The 20,217-nt window shown below is 45.6% G+C and overlaps 2 protein-coding genes across 12 annotated transcripts in view; both read left to right on the forward strand.

Annotated features, from left to right (window-relative positions):
• Window positions 1-10,948, forward strand: part of zgc:162200 (uncharacterized protein LOC558638 homolog) — a 28,444-nt gene extending 17,496 nt beyond the window's left edge. For all 7 annotated transcript variants that reach the window (XM_061218576.1, XM_061218573.1, XM_061218578.1 and 4 more), the window contains 3 exons: window positions 3,392-3,543; window positions 6,230-6,608; window positions 7,594-10,948. In XM_061218576.1, coding sequence (XP_061074560.1) covers window positions 3,392-3,543; window positions 6,230-6,608; window positions 7,594-7,599 — 537 coding nt within the window. In that variant the 3' untranslated portion in view covers window positions 7,600-10,948. The remainder of the gene's footprint in view (window positions 1-3,391; window positions 3,544-6,229; window positions 6,609-7,593) is intronic.
• A 2,239-nt stretch (window positions 10,949-13,187) lies between these two features.
• Window positions 13,188-17,310, forward strand: si:ch211-218o21.4 (actin-associated protein FAM107A). Of its 5 annotated transcripts, none has more exons than XM_061220930.1 (5): window positions 13,188-13,348; window positions 14,109-14,230; window positions 14,678-14,816; window positions 15,801-15,945; window positions 16,183-17,310. In XM_061220930.1, exons 2-5 carry the CDS (start codon window positions 14,128-14,130, stop codon window positions 16,327-16,329), a joined length of 534 nt encoding a protein of 177 aa, XP_061076914.1. In that variant the 5' UTR covers window positions 13,188-13,348; window positions 14,109-14,127; the 3' UTR covers window positions 16,330-17,310. The 5 variants fall into 5 exon arrangements, with proteins under 5 accessions (XP_061076914.1, XP_061076910.1, XP_061076912.1 ...); XM_061220926.1 differs by lacking the exon at window positions 13,188-13,348 and adding an exon at window positions 13,475-13,554; XM_061220928.1 differs by lacking the exon at window positions 13,188-13,348 and adding an exon at window positions 13,475-13,554 and having other exon boundaries at window positions 16,186-17,310.
• The last annotated feature ends 2,907 nt before the right edge of the window (window positions 17,311-20,217 follow it).

Here is a 20,217-nt window from a genome sequence, read left to right on the forward strand (position 1 = left end):
TACACATCGCAGTAAAACAACAATATACTTCAGTTTAACTTTCTTGTTTATTTATTTAAGAGAGTGAGAGGCCTGCCAGCTCTCTGATAAGCTCTCCTCACAGTATGACTTATATACATTTTTCAGTACCGTCCCACAAGGTGGGGCCTTAACATAACAAAAAGACATGCAGCTGGCACCTAAGATTTATCAGTGTTTTGTCTTCACTGTTACCCCTTGTTGACCTTGCCGTAAGACCGGAATGTGCTAGCTACCCCCATCTAGGAGAAGCAGAGACGTTAATCTCACTCCTGTCTGTGTGCTGGGGTGTGATAGAACCCGTGCCATGATAGAAATATGGCATGGGTCCAGCTGTTGGTGGTGGTATTATTGTTATTGTTATCATCATTTATTTTAAAGGCCTAACGCTTCAGCTTTCTTGCCCATGTAACACCCACAAAACATTTGCAAAGAGCAGTGTCGTAGGTTTTCTTAAGTCCTTAACCCTGTCCCCAGAGTGCCCTAGTAGAGGCCATTGTTCAGCTCTCTGTGCTAACATTTAGCAACGTCATCCAATAATTATGCACGTCATCCGATAATTATGACATGCGTCATGTCACGTGGGAAAAAAAGTACTTTGACTCTAAAATATGGTAAATTTGCAATTTGACCACCAAAATAATTTCTTTTTTACTTGAATCAGTATGGAACACGAAAGCTCCAGGGTGATACGAAAAGCTCAAAAACATGAAACCTAGGCATGCCTTTTAAAAAAATACTTTTTTAATGTATTCTTACTGTTGTTGATATTGTTATTTGTATTTGGTTTAAATCTCTGGTTTGGCATTCGTCCTGTCTTTTACTTTGTGCTGTGGTGTAAAGTTCAGTAGTGATGAGCTGAACTCTCATGATGTGTTGGCTGAGCTGTGTGTATTTAAAGCTGCTGTCCCATAACAACAGAGGCCTCTTCATACCTCAGCAACAGACGGGATGAATATCGTTTGCTTGGCACAGCTGTTACGCAAAGTAGAGTTACCCTCTGTTTGGGTCACAACACCAGGCCTGGCAGTATTTCTGTATGGAAAACAAATTGCGTGCAAATGAAAACTGGTCACAAAAAAAAATATGTAAATGTTTTTTTTGCTACACTCAAATGTCAGTTTCTTTTATTTATTTATTTTTGTTGTTTTTTTTGAAATTCAAATAGCATTGGAATACTGGCCCGTGGTTTGACAGCCCTAAGGGCTGTGTTGTGACTTCATGAAGCCACGCAGCGTCTGAACGAAGCTTCCGTGCCTCTCCGTGCTTCACGCCGGTGCATCTCCGCTTGGTTCTCGTATAGCGCTCTGAACTGACACCCATACGGAGCCATTCTCCCACATCTACAGGAGGGGGTGGTGAGGGCACTCCTACAGTATTCAATAAGGGGTCGTTACGGCTCAATGGCACTGGAACTGGAAACGGGGAGCAGCAACAAGTCCAGTTGCAGAGGCACTTATAAGGTCAGGAATGTCCCAAAATTGGCAATTTCATGACAGGTTTCTCTACCAGTGCCCTCAGGACCCCCTTCTGTCAGGCCGGTCCCTGTACTTCTGCAGGCCTCTGTCGTAGTGGACAGCTCCCTCAGGGGAGGGTGGGGAGACTGGGTCAGGCGGGGGAGAGCCCATTGCTGCCGCACTCATTCAGCCCTGTCCTCTAATGCTCATAATGCAGGGATGCGTAATACACCCTGGAAAATGAGCTGCTCATCCACCATTTATTATTAACTATTTATTCATAATTATTTTAACAACGTTTTGAAAATTCATCTCCGTTATCCGATATGAAATTTGCGACTGGTGACGTCATATGATTCTAAATTAAAATCGAATTAATTCCATTTGCTGAGAATACAATTTTAGAAATGACAAAATATCATTCGAATGAAGGCGAAAAAAAGCGAATAAATGTTTTTCTGAACTGGAAATCCTTTATTTGTCACTGAGCCGCCGTATGCTGCCCCAGTTGGACTAAAGCCAGTGTGAAGTGGCTGAAATGAGCGGCTGCTGTTGACTGTCCGTCAGTCTCAGAGCAGGAGCGATGCCTGTAACCGGGGCCAGGAAAAGAATCCCCTCCCCGAGAGACACTGAAACCCGGCTGTGTGAAATTACAGCTGTGCTCAGAATAGCCCGCTTGCTTGGGCTACAGGCTCTTCTTCCTGTCTTCTTTAGGTGTTGTTGGGCAGGTTTATCAGCATTATTAATCGAATCCAACATCCGCATTCGCAACAAACTGGAAATGAACTGGCCATTTTTATTTTTATTTTCACCCGGGGAATGGATGGTTGCGTCTATTCTGGCTCGGCTTAGTGTCCTGTGAGCGTGTTCAGGACCTGGTGCGTCTCGTTCCACTGGGGAGCTGTGCTTTAGCACCTCTCTCAGGTGTTATTCATGTAAACCAGGGGTGTTCAGTCCTGGCCCAGAGCTGCAGGGCCTGCTGGGGTCTCCAACCCTGCTTCTGGAGAGCCGTGCGGTCTGCTGGTTTTTGTTCTTACTCGGCACTTTGAATGATTGATTATTTTAACTGCCTCTCCTGGTTTCTTGGGTCTGAATCGGTAGCTGGTTTCACGGGGAAGCATTGCTTGGTTATGGGCGTGCTGACCTTACGGGGCGGAAAAAACGTGTTCATCTTGAGTCCCCTGTCCTGCTGCAGTATTAACAGTGACTCACAAAACCAGTATGGCTGGCTGGACATGAGCTCTGCATGCCTGGAGGAAAACGGTTGGGTCAACAGCAGCGTGCCAGCGGAAGATTAAGGCGTTGATTAAGGAGCAGAACGAGCTGTGAGGAGACTTACCGAGCCGCTGAAGGACAGAACGATGTGACGACAGCGCTCCCTGCTTTAGGATTACCTTCCTAAGTCGCCTGTTGACACTTGTAAATTTGTAGGAGGCGTGGAAGCCTCTGGAATAAATAGGGTCAAGGCAGTATACTTCTCGACAAAGCTTAGGGCCAGAAGCTGAACAATAAAAATGCTATCCGCCCAGAATTTCAGGTTTTGTGTTGAGAGTAGCAGGCGGTGCTGGTATTTACAGTGACCACAGACCATTAGCATGTCTGTGGGAGAAAGAGCACATTGGCTAGTAGGCCAGTGCATTGTCCTGTTTTAAGAAAGCTCTGGGGGGAAATCAATGTAAGGATAATTTAAAATCAACGAAAGGATGATTTTAGGTTAGTGAGGGTGTAATTAATTGGTAATGATATGCATGGTATGACAGTGATAGTGGTGATAATGGTGGTGGTGATGATGGTGATGGTGATGATGATGATGGTGGTGGTGGTGGTGGTGGTGGTAGTAGTGGTGATGATGATGATGATGGTGATGATGATGGTGGTGATGATGATGATGATGGTGTTTGGCCGTCTCCCTGCAGGCAGCGGAGGTGGCTCTGACGAAGCTGAAGACCAAGTATGAAGCGGAGAAGACTCTGGTGTCGGAGACGATGGTGAAGCTGCGCAACGAGCTGAAGGCCCTGAAGGAGGACGCCGCCACCTTCTCCTCTCTGAGAGTCATGTTCGCCAGCAGGTCTGTCTGAACCCTTACCCCTACAACCCTAACCCCTACCCCCTAAGCCTTCTCCTCTGTGAGAGTCATGTTCGCCAGCAGGTCTGTCTGAACCCTAACACCTACAACCCTAACCCTTACAACCCTACCCTCTAAGCCTTCTCCTTTCTGAGAGTCATGTTCGCCAGCAGGTCTGTCTGAACCCTTACCTCTACACCCCTACCCCTTACAACTCTAACCCCTACCCCTTACCCCCTAACCCTTCTCCTTTCTGAGAGTCATGTTCGTCAGCAGGTCTGTCTGAACCCTTACCCCTACCCCCTAACCCCTACAACCCTAACCCCTACCCCCTACAACTATACCCCCTGAGCCCTAAGCCTTCTCCTTTCTGAGAGTCATGTTCACCAGCTGGTCTGTCTGAACCCTAATCCCTAACCCCTAACCCCTATCCCTTACCACCTACCCCCAAAGCCTTCTCATCTCTTAGAGTCATGTTCGCCAGCTGGTCTGTCTAAACCCTAATCCCTAGCCCTTACCCTCTACTCTCTAGGCCTTCTCTCTGTGAGTCATGTTTGCCAGCAGGGCAGTCCAAAACTCTAACCTCTAACCCCTAACCCCTACAACCCTTACAACCCTAATCCCTACCCCTTACCCCCTAACTCCTAAACCTTCTCCTCTCTGAGAGTCATGTTCACCAGCATGTCTGTCTGAACCCTAACCCCTACCCCTTACCCCCTAACCCCTACCCCCACAAACCCTTCACCTCACTGTCTGTCTGTACCCCTGATATTTCCTGGGAATCCATCATCTAAATCTCACACACACAAACACAGCAGTGCAGATTGCAGGCGGTCGGAGAAGCAGGCTTTTTTTTAGATTAACACCTCTCCCGTCTCTGATGCATGGATTAATGCAAACGGGTACATGGAGATGCACACACATGCACATACAGACACTAACAAGTGCACATCCACACATACAGACGCACACGCGTACACAAACGCACAAATGTGCTCGTGTACACACACGCTTTTACAAACGAGCAAACTTTTGAAGTGTAGCTGTCTGTGACTGTCTGCTACTTTCTCAGAACACAATGCAGGGATATACTGCCAAATGAAATACATTTTAGACTTAAGTAACGGTGCTTAAAAAACATAAAATTGGCTTCACTAGCATCCCAGATGGCTTATTACCCGTTTTAGACTATGGAGACCATTCACATGCAACTACTTTGTTAGCTTGTATACAGTTTCTCATAGTGCTCTGCATTCCAGGGGTGAAATGGTTAACCCCCACTGTCTTTCATATGAATGGTCTTGGGAGACACCCATGAAAAAATCTGTGTAGAACCATCCACTGGTAGATCTACTTCTGTAAGGCAATAATTCCTTATCTTGCCTCTCTGCTCACCGGGAATTCCTACAACTGGAATACCAACCCCGCTCCAGTGACATGGTACTATTACAGTTCTTTGCCTCTAATGAACTTGGAAAGAACGCTTTCAGCCACTCTGCTCCATACCGTAGAAATGTAAACATAAAATTTAATATAAAAATGTATTTATTCAGACTTCTGTTCAAAGAGGAAGTGTTCATGTGCTCATGTGCTTTTCTTCAGAAAGAAAAAAATGTTTCAAAGAACTTGTGTGAGGGGCTCGCCCTACATATTCTTACTTGGTGTAGCAGGTATAGAGTTAAGGCATGTATATGCATATTTTGAAGGTGTAGACTAAAGGTGTGTGTGTCCTGCAGGTGTAGAGTAAAGGTGTGTGTGTGTGTATATTCTCCAAGTGTTGAGTGTTTGTGCAGGTAAGCGTAAAGGTGCCTGGTGCGGGTGATAGTAAAGCTGTGTGTGTGTGCGTGCGTGTGTGCATGTGTGTGCGTTGTGCAGGTGATAGTAACAGTGTGTGTGTGTGTGTGTGAGAGAGTGATGCAGGTGATAGTAGCACTGTGTGTGTAACACTGTGTGTGTGTGTGTGTGGTTTAGGTGATAGTAACACTGTGTGTGTGTGTGTGTGTGTGTGTGTGTGTGTGTGTGTGTGTGTGGTTTAGGTGATAGTAACACTGTGTGTGTGTGTGTGTGTGTGTGTGTAACACTGTGTGTGGTTTAGGTGATAGTAACAGTGTGTGTGTGTGTGTGTGTGTGTGTGTAACACTGTGTGTGTGTGGTTTAGGTGATAGTAACACTGTGTGTGTGTGTGTGTGTGTGTGTGTGTGTGGTTTAGGTGATAGTAACACTGTGTGTGTGTGTGTGTGTGTGTGTGTGTGTGTGGTTTAGGTGATAGTAACAGTGTGTGTGTGTAACACTGTGTGTGTGTGGTTTAGGTGATAGTAACAGTGTGTGTGTGTAACACTGTGTGTGTGTGTGTGTGGTTTAGGTGATAGTAACACTGTGTGTGTGTGGTTTAGGTGATAGTAACACTGTGTGTGTGTGGTTTAGGTGATAGTAACAGTGTGTGTGTGTAACACTGTGTGTGTGTGGTTTAGGTGATAGTAACAGTGTGTGTGTGTGTGTGTGTAACACTGTGTGTGTGTGTGTGTGTGTGTGTGTGTGTGTGTGTGTGTGTGTGTGTGTGTGTGGTTTAGGTGATAGTAACATTGTGTATGTGTGGTTTAGGTGATAGTAACAGTGTGTGTGTGTAACACTGTGTGTGTGTGGTTTAGGTGATAGTAACACTGTGTGTGTAACACTGTGTGTTGTGCAGGTGTGATCAGTACATCACTCAGCTGGACGAGATGCAGAGGCAGCTGGCGGCGGCGGAGGACGAGAAGAAGACGCTGAACTCCCTGCTGCGCATGGCCATCCAGCAGAAGCTGGCCCTGACGCAGCGGCTGGAGGACCTGGAGCCGCCCTACCCGCCCGGCTCCAGCGCCAGCAGCCCCCGCCGCTCCCGCGCCAAGCAGCTGGGCGCCGTCAAGACGGGCCGGGCCCCAAGGAGCCCCCGGGGCAGCCCCGTGCGTCCGCTGGGGCCCAGCCCACGCGGGAGCCCCGGCAGGGCCTCTGGGGCCCCGGGCGTGGCCCTCAGCACCGCCGTGGGAGGAGCACACATCCGCACGCTCGTGCGCAACCTGCACCCCAACACCGTAAGCCCCAAAAACCCCCCACCCTGACACCCTGCACCCCAGCACTGTAAGCCCCAAAACCCCAACACCCTGCACCCCAGCACCGATCTGCCACAGATTCAGCAAACACCAGAGAGTCTACGAACCCGGCCCCATTCTCAGCTCCATGTTATTGACATCGGGAGTTCTGTCTTTGTACCGATAAGGCACACACATTCCCCTTCCACATATCTATCTTCTGGAAATTGATTCTGGAGTGTCAACAGAAAATGGCCATGGGGGGGAGAGTGCACTCTGTAAGCGTTGGCCAATAGTGCCTTTAATGTTGAAACACTTCAGGGATTTCACAAGAGCAGCTCTCTAACAATGAGTCTAATTCTTTTATTCACCCAGCTTCAGTTCAGTGCCTCAGACTCTGTTCAGTAATACGTCTGTTTCACCCAGCCCAGAGTACATACGTGGGTAAAATATTTGAAACCGTGGCTGAATGGAGGGTCCCAAAAATACCAACTGTGCCAGTCTGAATGTCCTCATTTAATTACCCAGACCTCAACTTTAGGATCTACCCATCACTGCTGCACACTGCCTCAATGGATGTCACAGAGCTTTATATTTGTGATATTTTCTCTGTTTGAAACTTTGTATGAAGGTTTATTGCAGGCTTATATGTACACAATGCAGTATGTCAAGCCATGTAAATCTGTGTAACATTTAAAAGAATGTGAACTGTTTTTATACTGTTCTTTTTTTAATAAGATTTGCCATTATTGTAGTTGCTGTTTCGGTTTAATATGAACAATACTTGTATGTTACCATTATGTCTGGGATTGGTAGTTATAATTTTTGATAAATTGTATGGCTGTTCCCATAGTAACATGGCCCTTTGAAATGCAGATCAGCTCCCTGTTGTGTGTCCATGTGACGGCTCTCCTGTCATGGTTCGTTTGTTTTTCTCGTATGGAATAGTAATATTTTCTTCCTCTCCCGTGTTTTGTTTTTTTTCCAGCGATGAACACAAACTCCCATCATCCCTCACGTCTGCTGTCCTTTCTTCATGTCGTCTGCACAAATACCCCCCCAACCGCCCACCGCCCTGAACCCCCAACCCTGAGACGTCCTGTCCGTCCCAGACCTGAGGCTTCATCGCAACTCCTCAAAAGGACACTGACGATGTCAAGCAGCAATGGGGGTTTCTCGCCCTCTTGCCATGTTTCAGAAGAGGGCAGACATCCATGGTTATAAATTACACTTTACTGGGAAGGAACAATCTCCAGAGCATGACCGTTTCTAAGAGCTTTGTTGATTGAATAATAGACCTTTTTAGTAAACTGAGATGGGAACAAGTGTTAAAACGCTCAGAAGGATCTCTGCAAATGAAGGATCTCCACAGGTGAAGAATCTCTAAAATGGCTGCCTGCCAGCGGTAGTGAAATTGCGTGGGTTTGAGTAAGATGGAGGATTCTGCTGCCCCGTGACCGATTCCTGCCCAGCCTGTTCCCACGGAGCAGTGACCCCAGTGTGACAGTATTGTGTGTTTCACACTCAGCGTGCAGTCGGTAGAGCCAGGCACACCTGAGGCTGGGGGAGGCAGTGGCTGGTCTGATCGTTGTTTTCTCACGCCCTCTTGTCGATTCGCTCCCTTTGCCACCGCAGTAGCAGGCTGATTGGAGGGGCACACAACCCTTTTCTATTCAGGGACATGAAGCACAACTGACACTGCCTCGTTTGTTTGTGCTTGCGTGGGTTCTTCTCTGCTTCAGTTCTACGTTCTGTGTTCTGCCATGACTGCCATGACTGCTACCGATACTCGCCGTTGGTGTATGTTATTAACTGGAAATCATTCTTTCGAGCGAGTGCCGTCGAAGGAAACCCAGGCCCTCTTGCGCATTCTGCAGAAGCCTGCCACAAACAGCCTGCCCCCTAGTGGCAGCAGAGAGATTTCACCCCATGGAAGCCCATTGCAAAATATCAACATTGAATGGGGGGAAAAAAAGTATCACATTCTGGGTTTTTGCTGTGGAAATATTTACTTTAAAGTATATTCATGTAATCCATAGAGTAAATATATCTTTACAGCAATCAGAAAGTTATGTCATCTCTATACGTTTCAGTTAAAGGCTACGGAGCCCTCCCTAGACACAACCGCACGCTCAGTTTTGCAAAATCCATACAATCAGTTTTGCAGTCTGCGTGTTCGGATTGCCTTCACAATACCGAGGGTACTGATCGGCAAACCAAACGCGCGGATTGCGAAACTAAGAGAACAGATTTCAATTGTATTTATTTTTTTACCTAGGGTATCTAGCGGGGCTCTGTAAAAGGCTAATCGGAGGTGAGCTCCTCAAACAATGAAGGCACAATTTCCTTTCTCTCTGACTTGCAATAATGAGCCCAGAGTGTAACCAGAAATATATCTTAATTTCAGAATTTGCTAAATTGTAATGGATCTCTACGGGGAGAAAATCTTACTGCTGGCTGCCTCTAAGGCAGGGATCGGAAACTCACGGTCCTCGAGGGCCAAAAACTGTCATCTGAGAGTCGGGTGTGAAACAGTGGCCAATCAGCAGCACTACTTACCCGGGAGAAGAAACCCAGACAGGAGCAGCACCTCCGGGTCAGTCGCTCTGGACCTGCACACTGCTGCCCCCTGGCCCCTGTGTGTCACACTGCACCCTGCTGCCTCCTGGCCCCTGTGTGTTACTCTGGACCTGCACACTGCACCCTGCTGCCTCCTGGCCCCTGTGTGTCAGTGCACCCTGCTGCCTCCTGGCCCCTGTGTGTCACACTGCACCCTGCTGCCTCCTGGCCCCTGTGTGTCACTCTGGACCTGCACCCTGCTGCCTCCTGGCCCCTGTGTGTCAGTGCACCCTGCTGCCTCCTGGCCCCTGTGTGTTACTCTGGACCTGCACACTGCTCCCTCCTGGCCCCTGTGTGTCACTGAAGACGCTGCAGTTAGGAGCATTCCTCCTCTGGCCCTGTACTGCATATCACTGGCGGCCCGCTCAGGAAGTTCATTGATCAGAACCACTCGGGGGCCCACAGAAGCAATAACGGGCCTACTGAGTGGTTCGGAAGGATTCTCTTTACAGACCGGGTCCATACCTGCACCCAGGACCGCCCACTTTATATAAACGTTATCATAAAGGCAACACTCGATGCCACCGATTTTAACCTATCAGAATAGTGCCTTAGGTTTTGTTTTGGTGTTTTTTTGATTCAAAGCAAACCGATTTGGTTTAGATATTGTCTTCAGTGTTGGAGAGAAAATACTTGATGTTTTTGTGTTTGTATCTTTGGGATTGAACAGAACAACTTTTTAATATATACCGACTGTTATGAGTGTGTCTGCTCTGAAGTGTCAGGTTCCCCCCCCTGATAATCCTCCACTGTGTCTCTCAAAACCAAATTCCACTTTGATACTTCTGCTGTCAAATACTTTTTATTACACTGCAATATTATGTTCTTGTAACATAGCTCTGGAGTAACTTGATCACCTGTATTCAAAGAAATGACACTGACTGTGGTACTCCTTCAAATAGGAGATCAGTCCGCCTATGGATCCAGGGACCTATCTGAATTTTTATTCATGAGTTTAAGGGTATCTTGCAAATATAACAGCCTACACTATAACCAGGACTGATCTGATAACATTCCTTTAGGTTCGCACACCAATGGCAAATGTCTTTATTTGATGTCTCTTGGAATTAAACAACGTGTCCAAGATAACTAGATTTGTGTAGGGGTGCTCCGTGCATGTTTCGATATCCTTTTGGTGTAACTTGGTTGTATTGACACGCATGTAGAGTTCATATCTCATGCGGAGAGGTAAGTTATAACATTGAAATGGGAAATCATGTGGAAATTTCCCCCTGGGTGATTATTTACGCATGAAAGAACTCAATCCCGTTCTGTGATCAGCGCGTTCTCGCCGAATGGGGAAAAAAACTCTGAAGCAACCGGTGGAAGGACACACCAAAGTCACTGCCAAACTGCCGTGGGTATTTCAACAGACGACCAGCCTTCCCTGGTTTTCCAAACGGCAGCAGAATGCTCTTGCAGGCTCCCTCACACCAGGTGCTGAACGTTGATTTACTGCGTGGCCAACACGTCCAAGAACAAAACCGCTATGCAAATTGGTTTTAAAAGCCGTCGCTGTCCGTGCCAGTTAAGGATAGGCAGGCCGCACGTTGCCTGTCGAGAGGAGAGAGTAGCGATTCGGCTTTGTGGGACAGAGTTTAGCTGGAGCGTGCCTCAGTGCCGGCCTAGAACACTTCTTGGTCACGGTCTCCGGGTCATTCATTTATATGGACTGTTAAACCTGGCCTGTATGCTCTAAAAATAAATCCTACTTTCCAACACAAGTTGTACCACGTGTCTGTGTCTTATTCCATATTGGAAGAAATTTCAACTTGAGTTTTATGTGGGCTGAGCCTGTCTGTAGAAATATAGGTGGACAGGTGTACTGAACATTGACTTGTTGACCTTGCCATTTCACCAGACATACCACAGTTACTTATGCCCAAGAATGTCAATTCAGATGCACAGTCAGGCATAAGACATTCTGTTACAAGGCTGAGATATGGTTGGCTTGTTTCCCTGACAGGAAGTGAAAGTGGTTCTCACGTTCCTAACAGAAGAATGAAGTTGTGGGCAGCCACAGTGCAGCGCCTGGGGGCTCCAGTTCTGAGGTCAGCGCCTTGGGTCCTAACCTGACGAGCATGTCTTTCAGTGTGGGTTGAAACTGGAGTAGGCCCATGCGAACACGGGGAGAACATGCGAACTCCACGCAGGAAGGATCTGGCGGGCCGGGATTCAAACCCAGTGCTGCCTCCTTACGAGGAAACGGTGCTAACCACTACACCACCGTTATTATTACCAAATGATGCTGTTTAGAAAAAAACTATTTGTTGCAGATGACTGAATAAGGCCCCATAATTCCAAAATATTTGGAAAACAAAGGAAGCTGGTCCATCTCTGTGGAAGTATGCGCTGAACTGACTGGGCACTTCCAGAACCTTACCTGGTGGCTGCAGATAAGCACACAATCGTACCTAGCAGTATTCCTGGAATTTAGATTTGCCCCCATCTCTGCCTGTGACTCGGTTGCATCGTTCCAGAGCCTCAAAAGATTCTCCAGGAATCACTGAAAGAGGGGCTCAGGTGGTTGCAGAATCCACAGTCTAATAAGTTGAAAGAGCTGAGCCTGGGGTAGCTGATCCTTCATATTCAGTGACACTGAAGTCATTTTATATTGCCTTTATTTACGGCTTGTGATGCAGCTCTGTACCGGCTTTACAGCTGCTTGAATTTGGAGCATTTAAGACCTTGAAATGACTTGAAGTGCATGTAATTGTGTGAACCTGACTGTCCTCGAAAACAAACTACTGTTTGCATTTGCTGCCATGATTTAAGCACTAGTCAGAAGCTTGTCTGTAGAGGCTCTGATTTGTGGTTAGTAGTTACTAAGTCGGTAAGAAACACTTGAATCTTTGTCCTCAATTTAACTGAGGAAACTCTTCAGTGTACTTAAGTTTGAATGGATGAGCCCATGGCCAGTGGGTGTTAATGTTGATTGGTCCTAAGAATGTCATTCATGGGGGTGTGCTCGTAGGTATTTGGAGGTGTGGTGCTTTTGAGAGAGGCCCCATACCCCTGTTTCTTTTTGTAGGGCCAAGACAAAGAACGTGTTCAGCCCACAGTTCAGCAGGAGCTTCAGTACCAACTACAACCCCACATTGCGACATTGGCTCAGGCGGTAAGAGCAGTCGACCGGCAGTTGGAGGGTTGCCTGTTCGATTCCTGCCCTGGGTGTGTCGAAGTGTCCCTTAGCAAGACACCTTACCTCTGAATGCTCCTGACGAGCTGGTCGCCGTTGGTGTGTGAGTGCTTGTATGAATGGGTGAGTGAGAGGAATCAATTGTACAGCGCTTTGGATAAAGGCGCTATATAAATGCCTACCATTTACCTACCTCTCCCCTCCGGTTCTGCCGCTTCTTTGACCTCTACATAGCTTCCATCAGCTGCGCGCTCAACTATGGCCTTCTGCCCATGCTGAAGCCCTCTGCAGCACAAGGCCCACCTGTAGAGTGCTGTATGAAAATGCATTTTACTGGAGATGGCCCACATGCCTGAGCACTCGCCGCCCTGCTCTCAAAATGCAGTTTCCAGCAAACGATTATAAGCGTGAGGAATGGCCATTAAGTTAATCACTGAGAAAATATTATTTTCTCAAATGTGTAAATTAATAAATTTCACCGGCACACTTTAACTTCTGCTTTTCAGTGAACTTAATAAAATGCTAAATTGTCTAATGAGTCATTTTTACATGTGCATACATGATCTGGTCCCTGTTGTTAAAATATATTCTTTGAAGAGTGGAAATCAGTTCTCCAATGGCATTATGGCAACAAAATCGAACCCTCACAATTTAGGATCTCTTACGTTAGTGGTGTCCAATCTTATCCTAAAAGGGCCGGCGTGGGTGCAGGTTTTTGTTTTAACCCAGCAATAACACACCTGATTATACTAATGAACTAATCGTGGTCTTTAATCAAGACCTTGATGAGTAGAATCAGCTGTCTTAGTCCTGTGCTAAAACAACAACCTGCACACACTGGCCCTTTCTGGATAAGATTGGACACCCCTGGCTTGCGTGGTTTCCTTACCGTCTTCGATGTTAGCTGCACTCCTTTATGTGTACATCCAGGAGGACATTTGTAGTCTGCTGCCATCTCCCGTTGTAATGAAGGAAACGCAGGCAGGTAGGGCAAAAATAAAGGTCAATTCTCATGCACCTTTCTCAGGTAACGGCGCGCGGTATCAGTGTCCGAGAGGTAACTCTGATAGTAGCTGGACGTCGGTGCTCAGAGGACGGTTGATTTATGAGGGTATCACATTGCCCAGGTAGGTGAAAACAACTTTTACAATACAGTTCGATGTCTTCTTCAATTCTGGAACACCAAACCAGGTTTGTTGCATTTTAATTTGCGAAATCGTCAACTAGTAGTAATGAATCTGAGATAACGGAACAGTTTCGTAGCCTACATGTTATGGAGCCTATCTTGTAATTGAGTACAAGTCATGCTGTGCCGATATGTCGTCTAGGTTGTGCGAGCTGGTTGTAAGATTCTATCTAAATATAGCTTATTTTAGAATTGTTGAAAGGCAAAAAGCACAAGCTGGTAAAAGTCAAATTTAGGTCTAAAATAATTTTAATGCATTACATCTGCATCGGGAAAATATTAGGTCTACTATAATTGTATTTTTATTTTTTAGCGTCAGTACCTGTTATCGCTCTCTTGAGGTAGCCTACTTTGATTGCTTTAGCCTATTCCGCGTGCATGCTGGTGAACGGAAACGTGTACTTGTTCATGAACTTGTTATTGGTACAAAACGTATTTTTGTTGGTTAAATTCACAGATTTGCACAACATATCTATCAGCCCCTCTCACGTATTGCTACATGTGTGTTTTTGTTTTTCCCCCCTCTCCATCCCCCCCGCGGTGTTCCGTGGAGCTGCAGGCTGCAGCAGGAGCTGTGGATGAGGGCCAAACTGCAGGTCCTCACGTCCCTCAAGCCAGTCAGTGCCATGATACCGACGACCGCTTCGTTCCCAAAGTCTCGCACCAGCAGAATCAACAGTGGTAGGCGACACACGCGCGATCTTGCATCACAGCGTAGAGCGTTATATAACGTCTAATATGCGAAGATATGAGACGACTTTAATAGTTTAATAGAGCTCATAATAGCAACACACAGTAGGCACTGCAGTAATTAGATGTAATGAACCTTCTACCATTAAACACCAAGAACCTAGCCTCCTGCTGCTATACTCACAATAGTAATGCTTCCTTTGGATTCTATAATAATGACATCTGCTCACTACACTCCAAAATAAAGGTAGTCTACTTACAAACAATAAAGATGAATATGTGTTGCTGACTTAGGGGTACGTTGTGTACCTATCGGGTACCACTCCAGGGGTACACACACTTGTACCTTTTTGTGCCTTTGTTTCTGAGAGTGAAAGGGGACTGCGAATCACAGGCATGTGATGACATGCATAACGGTGATTTTGCTTCACTTTGTAGACGTTGTAAAACCAGAGACTGGAAACTCAAAACCAGCGACCTTGGCCACACCACCTGCTCTCCCGCCTTCAGCTAACCCCTTAAAAGCTTCCCGTACTCATCAGGAACTGCACAAGGAGCTTCTGCTGGCACACAGAAAGTAAGAACACAGGCAAATAGCAAAGAAAGCATTTTTTCATTGACTGAATCATTGGTGAATCAGATGTGTCCATGCTAAGATTCTTTATTAAAAACAGATTTGCTTCCTTCGGTATTTTCCACCTTTCTACCCCCTCGTTATACAGCGATAAAAAATGAATGACTGTCTCATCTTTTGTGTTGAGTTAGTGAACATGTCCACACGTGGCCTGCAACTTTATACCCTGTACAACTGCCAGCTTTTCTGCTCTCAGACTGACCTGCTCTCAGGAAATCGGACTAGACAGAAGTTACTCTGAGCCAAAAATGTCATATGTTCATAATCTTGTGTTCTCTCTAAAAGAAAAAGTAAAAACAAGGGTGACTGAACTGGTTATGGCATTAATTAAAAATGCAGAAAAATGGCAGTTGAGTTAATTAAAACTGTTCATAATTATGTGGTAATGTAGCAAGCTTGGACTAACATTTGCTCATTTAGTCCTAATTTGCTAATTTGCTCATTTTTGCTGGGATCACACACAGAAGGAAATAAGGCTAACCAGTTTGTGCTAGCTAGCTAGCTAGTAAGCGTAATTAGGGAAGGCTTTTTAGGCTACAGCTTTTGGCCAGCCACCCTGCGCATTAAGAGATGTGGTTAGCCCACTGAGCTAAAGACCAACACTCACACTCTTAATAACACATATTAAGAGATGTGATAAGCTCACTGAGCTAAACAGCAATGCTCACACTCTTATTAATGCACATTAAGAGATGTGGTTAGCTCACTGAGCTAAAGACCAACGCTCACACTCTTACCAGTGCTCCAGGGGTGGCATCACCTTCTGCAGCTGACGTTCAGATGCATCTTATTTTGGCTACACTGGGGATTGAACCACTGACCTTGCGAGGCCCAGTCATGTACCTTAACCACTATGCTACAGGCCGCCGCCAATTACAGTGACAACACAAGGAGTGTCCCTCTGCTTTTCTGTCTTACACAATGGAGTAGGGGTCTGGTTGTGTGCAGCAGGCCAGAGCTGCAGCTGGTTCTGGAGAAGCAGAGGAGGAAGCAGACAGACAGGGAGAGGGGAGAGCAGGACAGGACACCCCTGGAGCAGGTCATGCTCAGGAGACAGCAGAGAAACCCAGAGGTGAGATCAGACACAGAATACATCCATGCATGTGCATACTAATATACATATGGCTACTAACACCTTAGACACACCCTCCCCAAAATAATATTTGTCTTACTGTCAGTCCCCATACTTAATAATGAGTAAACCTTTATAAGTTCCAATCCTGATTTTTGTTTTGGATTTTTCATTTCATTTACTTGGCAGTCGCCCTGTTTTATTTTTCCTGTTCCTGACGTTTGCCTTTGAGTGCAGCAGGAGAGCCAGCCGGAGGGGGCGGTGAAGGTGAAGGAGGAGCAGCCTCAGCTGCTGGAGTTTGTGAGAGTGCGACAGAACCTCCGCAAGATTCATTCAGCTCTCAACAAACCCACAAACTCAGAGGCCCTGCCCATGGACAACTGACAGACAAGTGCTATCCCACGGGACCTGCTGAGCGTAGCAGCACACCTGCTAACTTCCTGGGACAGGACAGAGATGGAACCTCCAGTTGAACCTGACACTTTTTATTTCTTTCATGGGCTTTGACAAAGTCTGCACATTGAGTCAACCCTGCCCCATCTGAATCCCACCTGAGGTCTAATCAGAGTGTCCCTAATAACCCTATTAAACTAACTCAAGTAGCTGTAGTTTCCTCAGACGCTCATTGTATGAGGGTCATTATTTTGATGGATTTTGTCTGTTTTTTTTTTGTTGTTTTTTTTCAATGTTCTCAATAAGGTCCAACATGGCACAGGATCCACTGTATTGTAATGTGTTCTAATGTCTTAATGCCTTCTTGGCCTGTGTCTTTGGAAGATTTTACCTGTTTGACAACTGGAAATTACAGGACAGATAAGAGCTTTGTAGAAAGGTTACACTGGGTTTTTTTTAGAAACGTAGGACATTTTTAGAAAGACATTGTTCCTGTGGCACCTTTGTTCCAATTATTGATTATGGTATGTTCTGTACATGCATGCCTCTGCTTCAACCCTGAGGCTCTTAAACAGCTCTGCTATAAACAGATAGGGTATCATGGTGCCTTACATTTAATCTCCCAAAATCTCCAAAATGCCAAATCTCTCACTCATCTTTGTCTTTTGGACAACTCCCTAGCTATTTAAATAGCCTTTTTTAACTGGAACACAACTTCTTACAATCTGTGTTCTCAAAGCCTGCCTTTTTACTGTACATCACCCTTCCAGAGAATTTGGAAAGATGGTTACTTAGTTATTAGGCCCCATGGACCTGGAACCAGAAGGACATTATGCTGGATATGGAGACCTTAAAACTGCATGACGTTGGTAATTGTTTTACCTGAAATGTATTATGTATAATTTTGGTTTAACTGATGTCACTTTGTGTGTGGTGTTTTTTGTTGTAAACTGACTGCTTCTTGCTTTTCTTGACCAGGAACTCCCTTGAAAAAAAAGAGATGGATATCTCAGTGGGACTCACCTTGTAAAATAAAGGAGAAATAATATCAAATAAAGAAATGCAATGTCAGTATTCTTCATTAACCGGCATAGAACGGGTCTGGCACAGTGGAGTGTAGGACTCCACGCTCTGAGTTTGGGCTCTATGCACCACTACTTTAGGGAAAATCTCGGCCAGCTCTAGAACTTGGTTAGCTGTTTTGCAGGTTTTTAACAATTCACTATTGGTGACTTTCTACACTAGTGCCATGTCTGAAAAGGCTCACTTGCCTACAGTTGCGTGTACAAATATACATGGCCTTGATGTCTTCACAATCTTCCTCAAATGACTTATTGTGGTTAAGGCATTGGGCTTTTGGCCAATGCAGATACCATCCGAGGACCTATAGGTTCACACCCTTCCGGGTCCTTCCAGATCAGAGTACGGCCAGCGCCTGAGGGAGCGGCAACACAGGGCCGCTGCTCCGAGGGTGGGGGGACGGTACTCGGCAGGGAGGATCGACACATACGGCTACCCCGAGTGATCCGGAATCATGGTCCAGGACTTAAGAAGGCACAGCTTGAAGAAGGCATGTCGCTCTTTTTCCGGCCATCTGGGTTGTAGTGGTGAATCCTCAGCAGTACATGGGGCATTGACATAAAATAGGATTGACTCATGTACAAATCAACAGGCAAACTTGGAAAGTGTTGGAGTGAGGTGGGGGATGCTGGATGATGAAACTAATCCTGGCTGTGTAAAGTGTAAGGGTAATTTTCTTAATTGATTCTTAATTGACAATGTGTGTTAACATAAAGACAATCACATGATTACAAATAACCTTTTAGTGATAATCCTTATTACTATTAGACCACTTTCTGAATTAAGTGTTTACTATGAGTCTTTCTCTGTCTCTCTCCAGCAGACAGACAGCCTTTGACCTTAATGTCTCTGCTTCTCAGCTAGCACATTCTGGTCTTACAGCAAGGTCAACAAGGGGTATTCAGAAGACAAAATACTGATAAATGTTTGTGGCCAGCTTCATGTCTTTTTGTTTTGGTAAAGCCCCCCCTTCTGGAAAAGTGTGTATAAGAGTCTTACTGTGTCTGATGCAAATCAGAAAGCCGGTAAGCTTTCTCACTTTCTGTCATTTCTTTGCAAATAAATACAAAAGTTAAAGAGAAGAATCGCTATTGTTGTGTTTTTACTGGATCTGTTTCATCAGACGATGCTCACCTGTGAAATGTTAAAAAGGGCATTTTCCCCTAACAAAAGCGATAGGCACATTACTCAGTGATTCTTTGACATGCAAGCTCTGTCATGTACAATAGTCTAATCACTGTCACTCCCAGATAGCTCACTTGCCTCCAGGAACAGTGGGGTCCAAAAGTCCGAGACCACTAGTGCAAATGCTTCTATTTATTTGCTGGGATAACCTAACGTCATGCACCTTAACCACTACGCTACAGGCAGCGGGAGAGCCAGCCGGAGGGGCCTGTGAAGGAGGAGCAGCCTCAGCTGCTGGAGTTTGTGAGAGTGCGACAGAACCTCCGCAAGATTCATTCAGCTCTCACCAAACCCACAAACTCAGAGGCCCTTCCCATGGACAACTGACGGACCAGCGCTATCCCACGGGACCTGCTGAGCGTAGCAGCACACCCGCTAACTTCCTGGGACAGGACAGAGATGGAACCTCCAGTTCAACCTGACACTTTTTATTTATTTCCTCAGACGCTCATTGTAGGAGCGTCATTATTTTGATGGATTTTGTCTTTTTTTCAATGTTCTCAATAAAGTCCAACATAGCACAGGATCCACTGTATTGTAATGTGTTCTAATGTCTTAATGCCTTCTTGGCCTGTGTCTTTGGAAGATTTTACCTGTTTGACAACTGAAAATTACAGGACAGATAAGAGCTTTGTAGAAAGGTTACACTGGGTTTTTTTTAGAAACGTAGGACATTTTTAGAAAGACATTGTTCCTTGGCACCTTTGTTCCAGTTATTGATTATGGTATGTTCTGTACATGCATGCCTCTGCTTCAACCCTGAGGCTCTTAAACAGCTCTGCTATAAACTGATAGGGTATCATGGTGCCTTACATTTAATCTCCCAAAATCCCCAAAATGCCAAATCTCTCACTCATCTTTGTCTTTTGGGCAACTCCCTAGCTATTTAAATAGCCTTTTTTAACTAGAACACAACTTCTTACAATCTGTGTTCTCAAAGCCTGCTTTTTTACTGTAGATCACCCTTCCAAAGAATTTGGAAAGATGGTTATTTAGTTATTAGGCCCCATGGACCTTAAAACTGCATGACGTTGGTAACTGTTTTACTGATGTCGCTTTGTGTGTGGTGCTTCTTGCTTTTCTTGACCAGGGCTCCCTTGAAAAAAAGGAGATGGATATCTCAGTGGGACTCACCTTATACAATAAAGGAGAAATAATATCAAATAAAGAAACGTTACTTACAATGTCAGTATTCTTCATTAACCGGCATAGGATGGGTCTGGCACAGTGGAGTGTAGGACTCCATGCTCGGAGTGTGGGCTCTATGCACCACTACTTTTGCTTGTCTGTAACAATTCACTATATGGCAGACTTCCTACACTAGGGCCATGCATCATGTCAGGCATCATGTCTGGGGAGCATGACGATGACACATTTTTCACAAAGTACTTTGAATTTCATTTTACTTGAATTACTTTACATTTCAGGTTTTGCAAGCTACATTTGTATTTAGGTTAGCCTGGCTGTAGTTCAACTACTTTGTGTGAAGCAAAGTGGGCGCTACGTCATTTTAGGTTTTGCAAGCTACATTTGTATTTAGATTAGCCTGGCTGTAGTTTAACTACTCTGTGTGAAGCAGTTGGTAGTTTGTACAACTAAACTTTCTACAGTTTC

This window comes from Conger conger, chromosome 14 (genome assembly GCF_963514075.1).
Source record: "Conger conger chromosome 14, fConCon1.1, whole genome shotgun sequence".
NCBI classification, from domain to species: Eukaryota; Metazoa; Chordata; class Actinopteri; order Anguilliformes; family Congridae; genus Conger; species Conger conger.

Coding starts and splice junctions, on each gene's coding strand:
- si:ch211-218o21.4 (XM_061220926.1), top strand. CDS start 13,523: ATGTCTTCTTCAATTCTGGAACACCAAACCAG. Junction 14,817..15,800: donor CTTCTGCTGGCACACAGAAA/GTAAGAACACAG, acceptor TACACAATGGAG/TAGGGGTCTGGTTGTGTGCA. Junction 15,946..16,182: donor GACAGCAGAGAAACCCAGAG/GTGAGATCAGAC, acceptor CTTTGAGTGCAG/CAGGAGAGCCAGCCGGAGGG.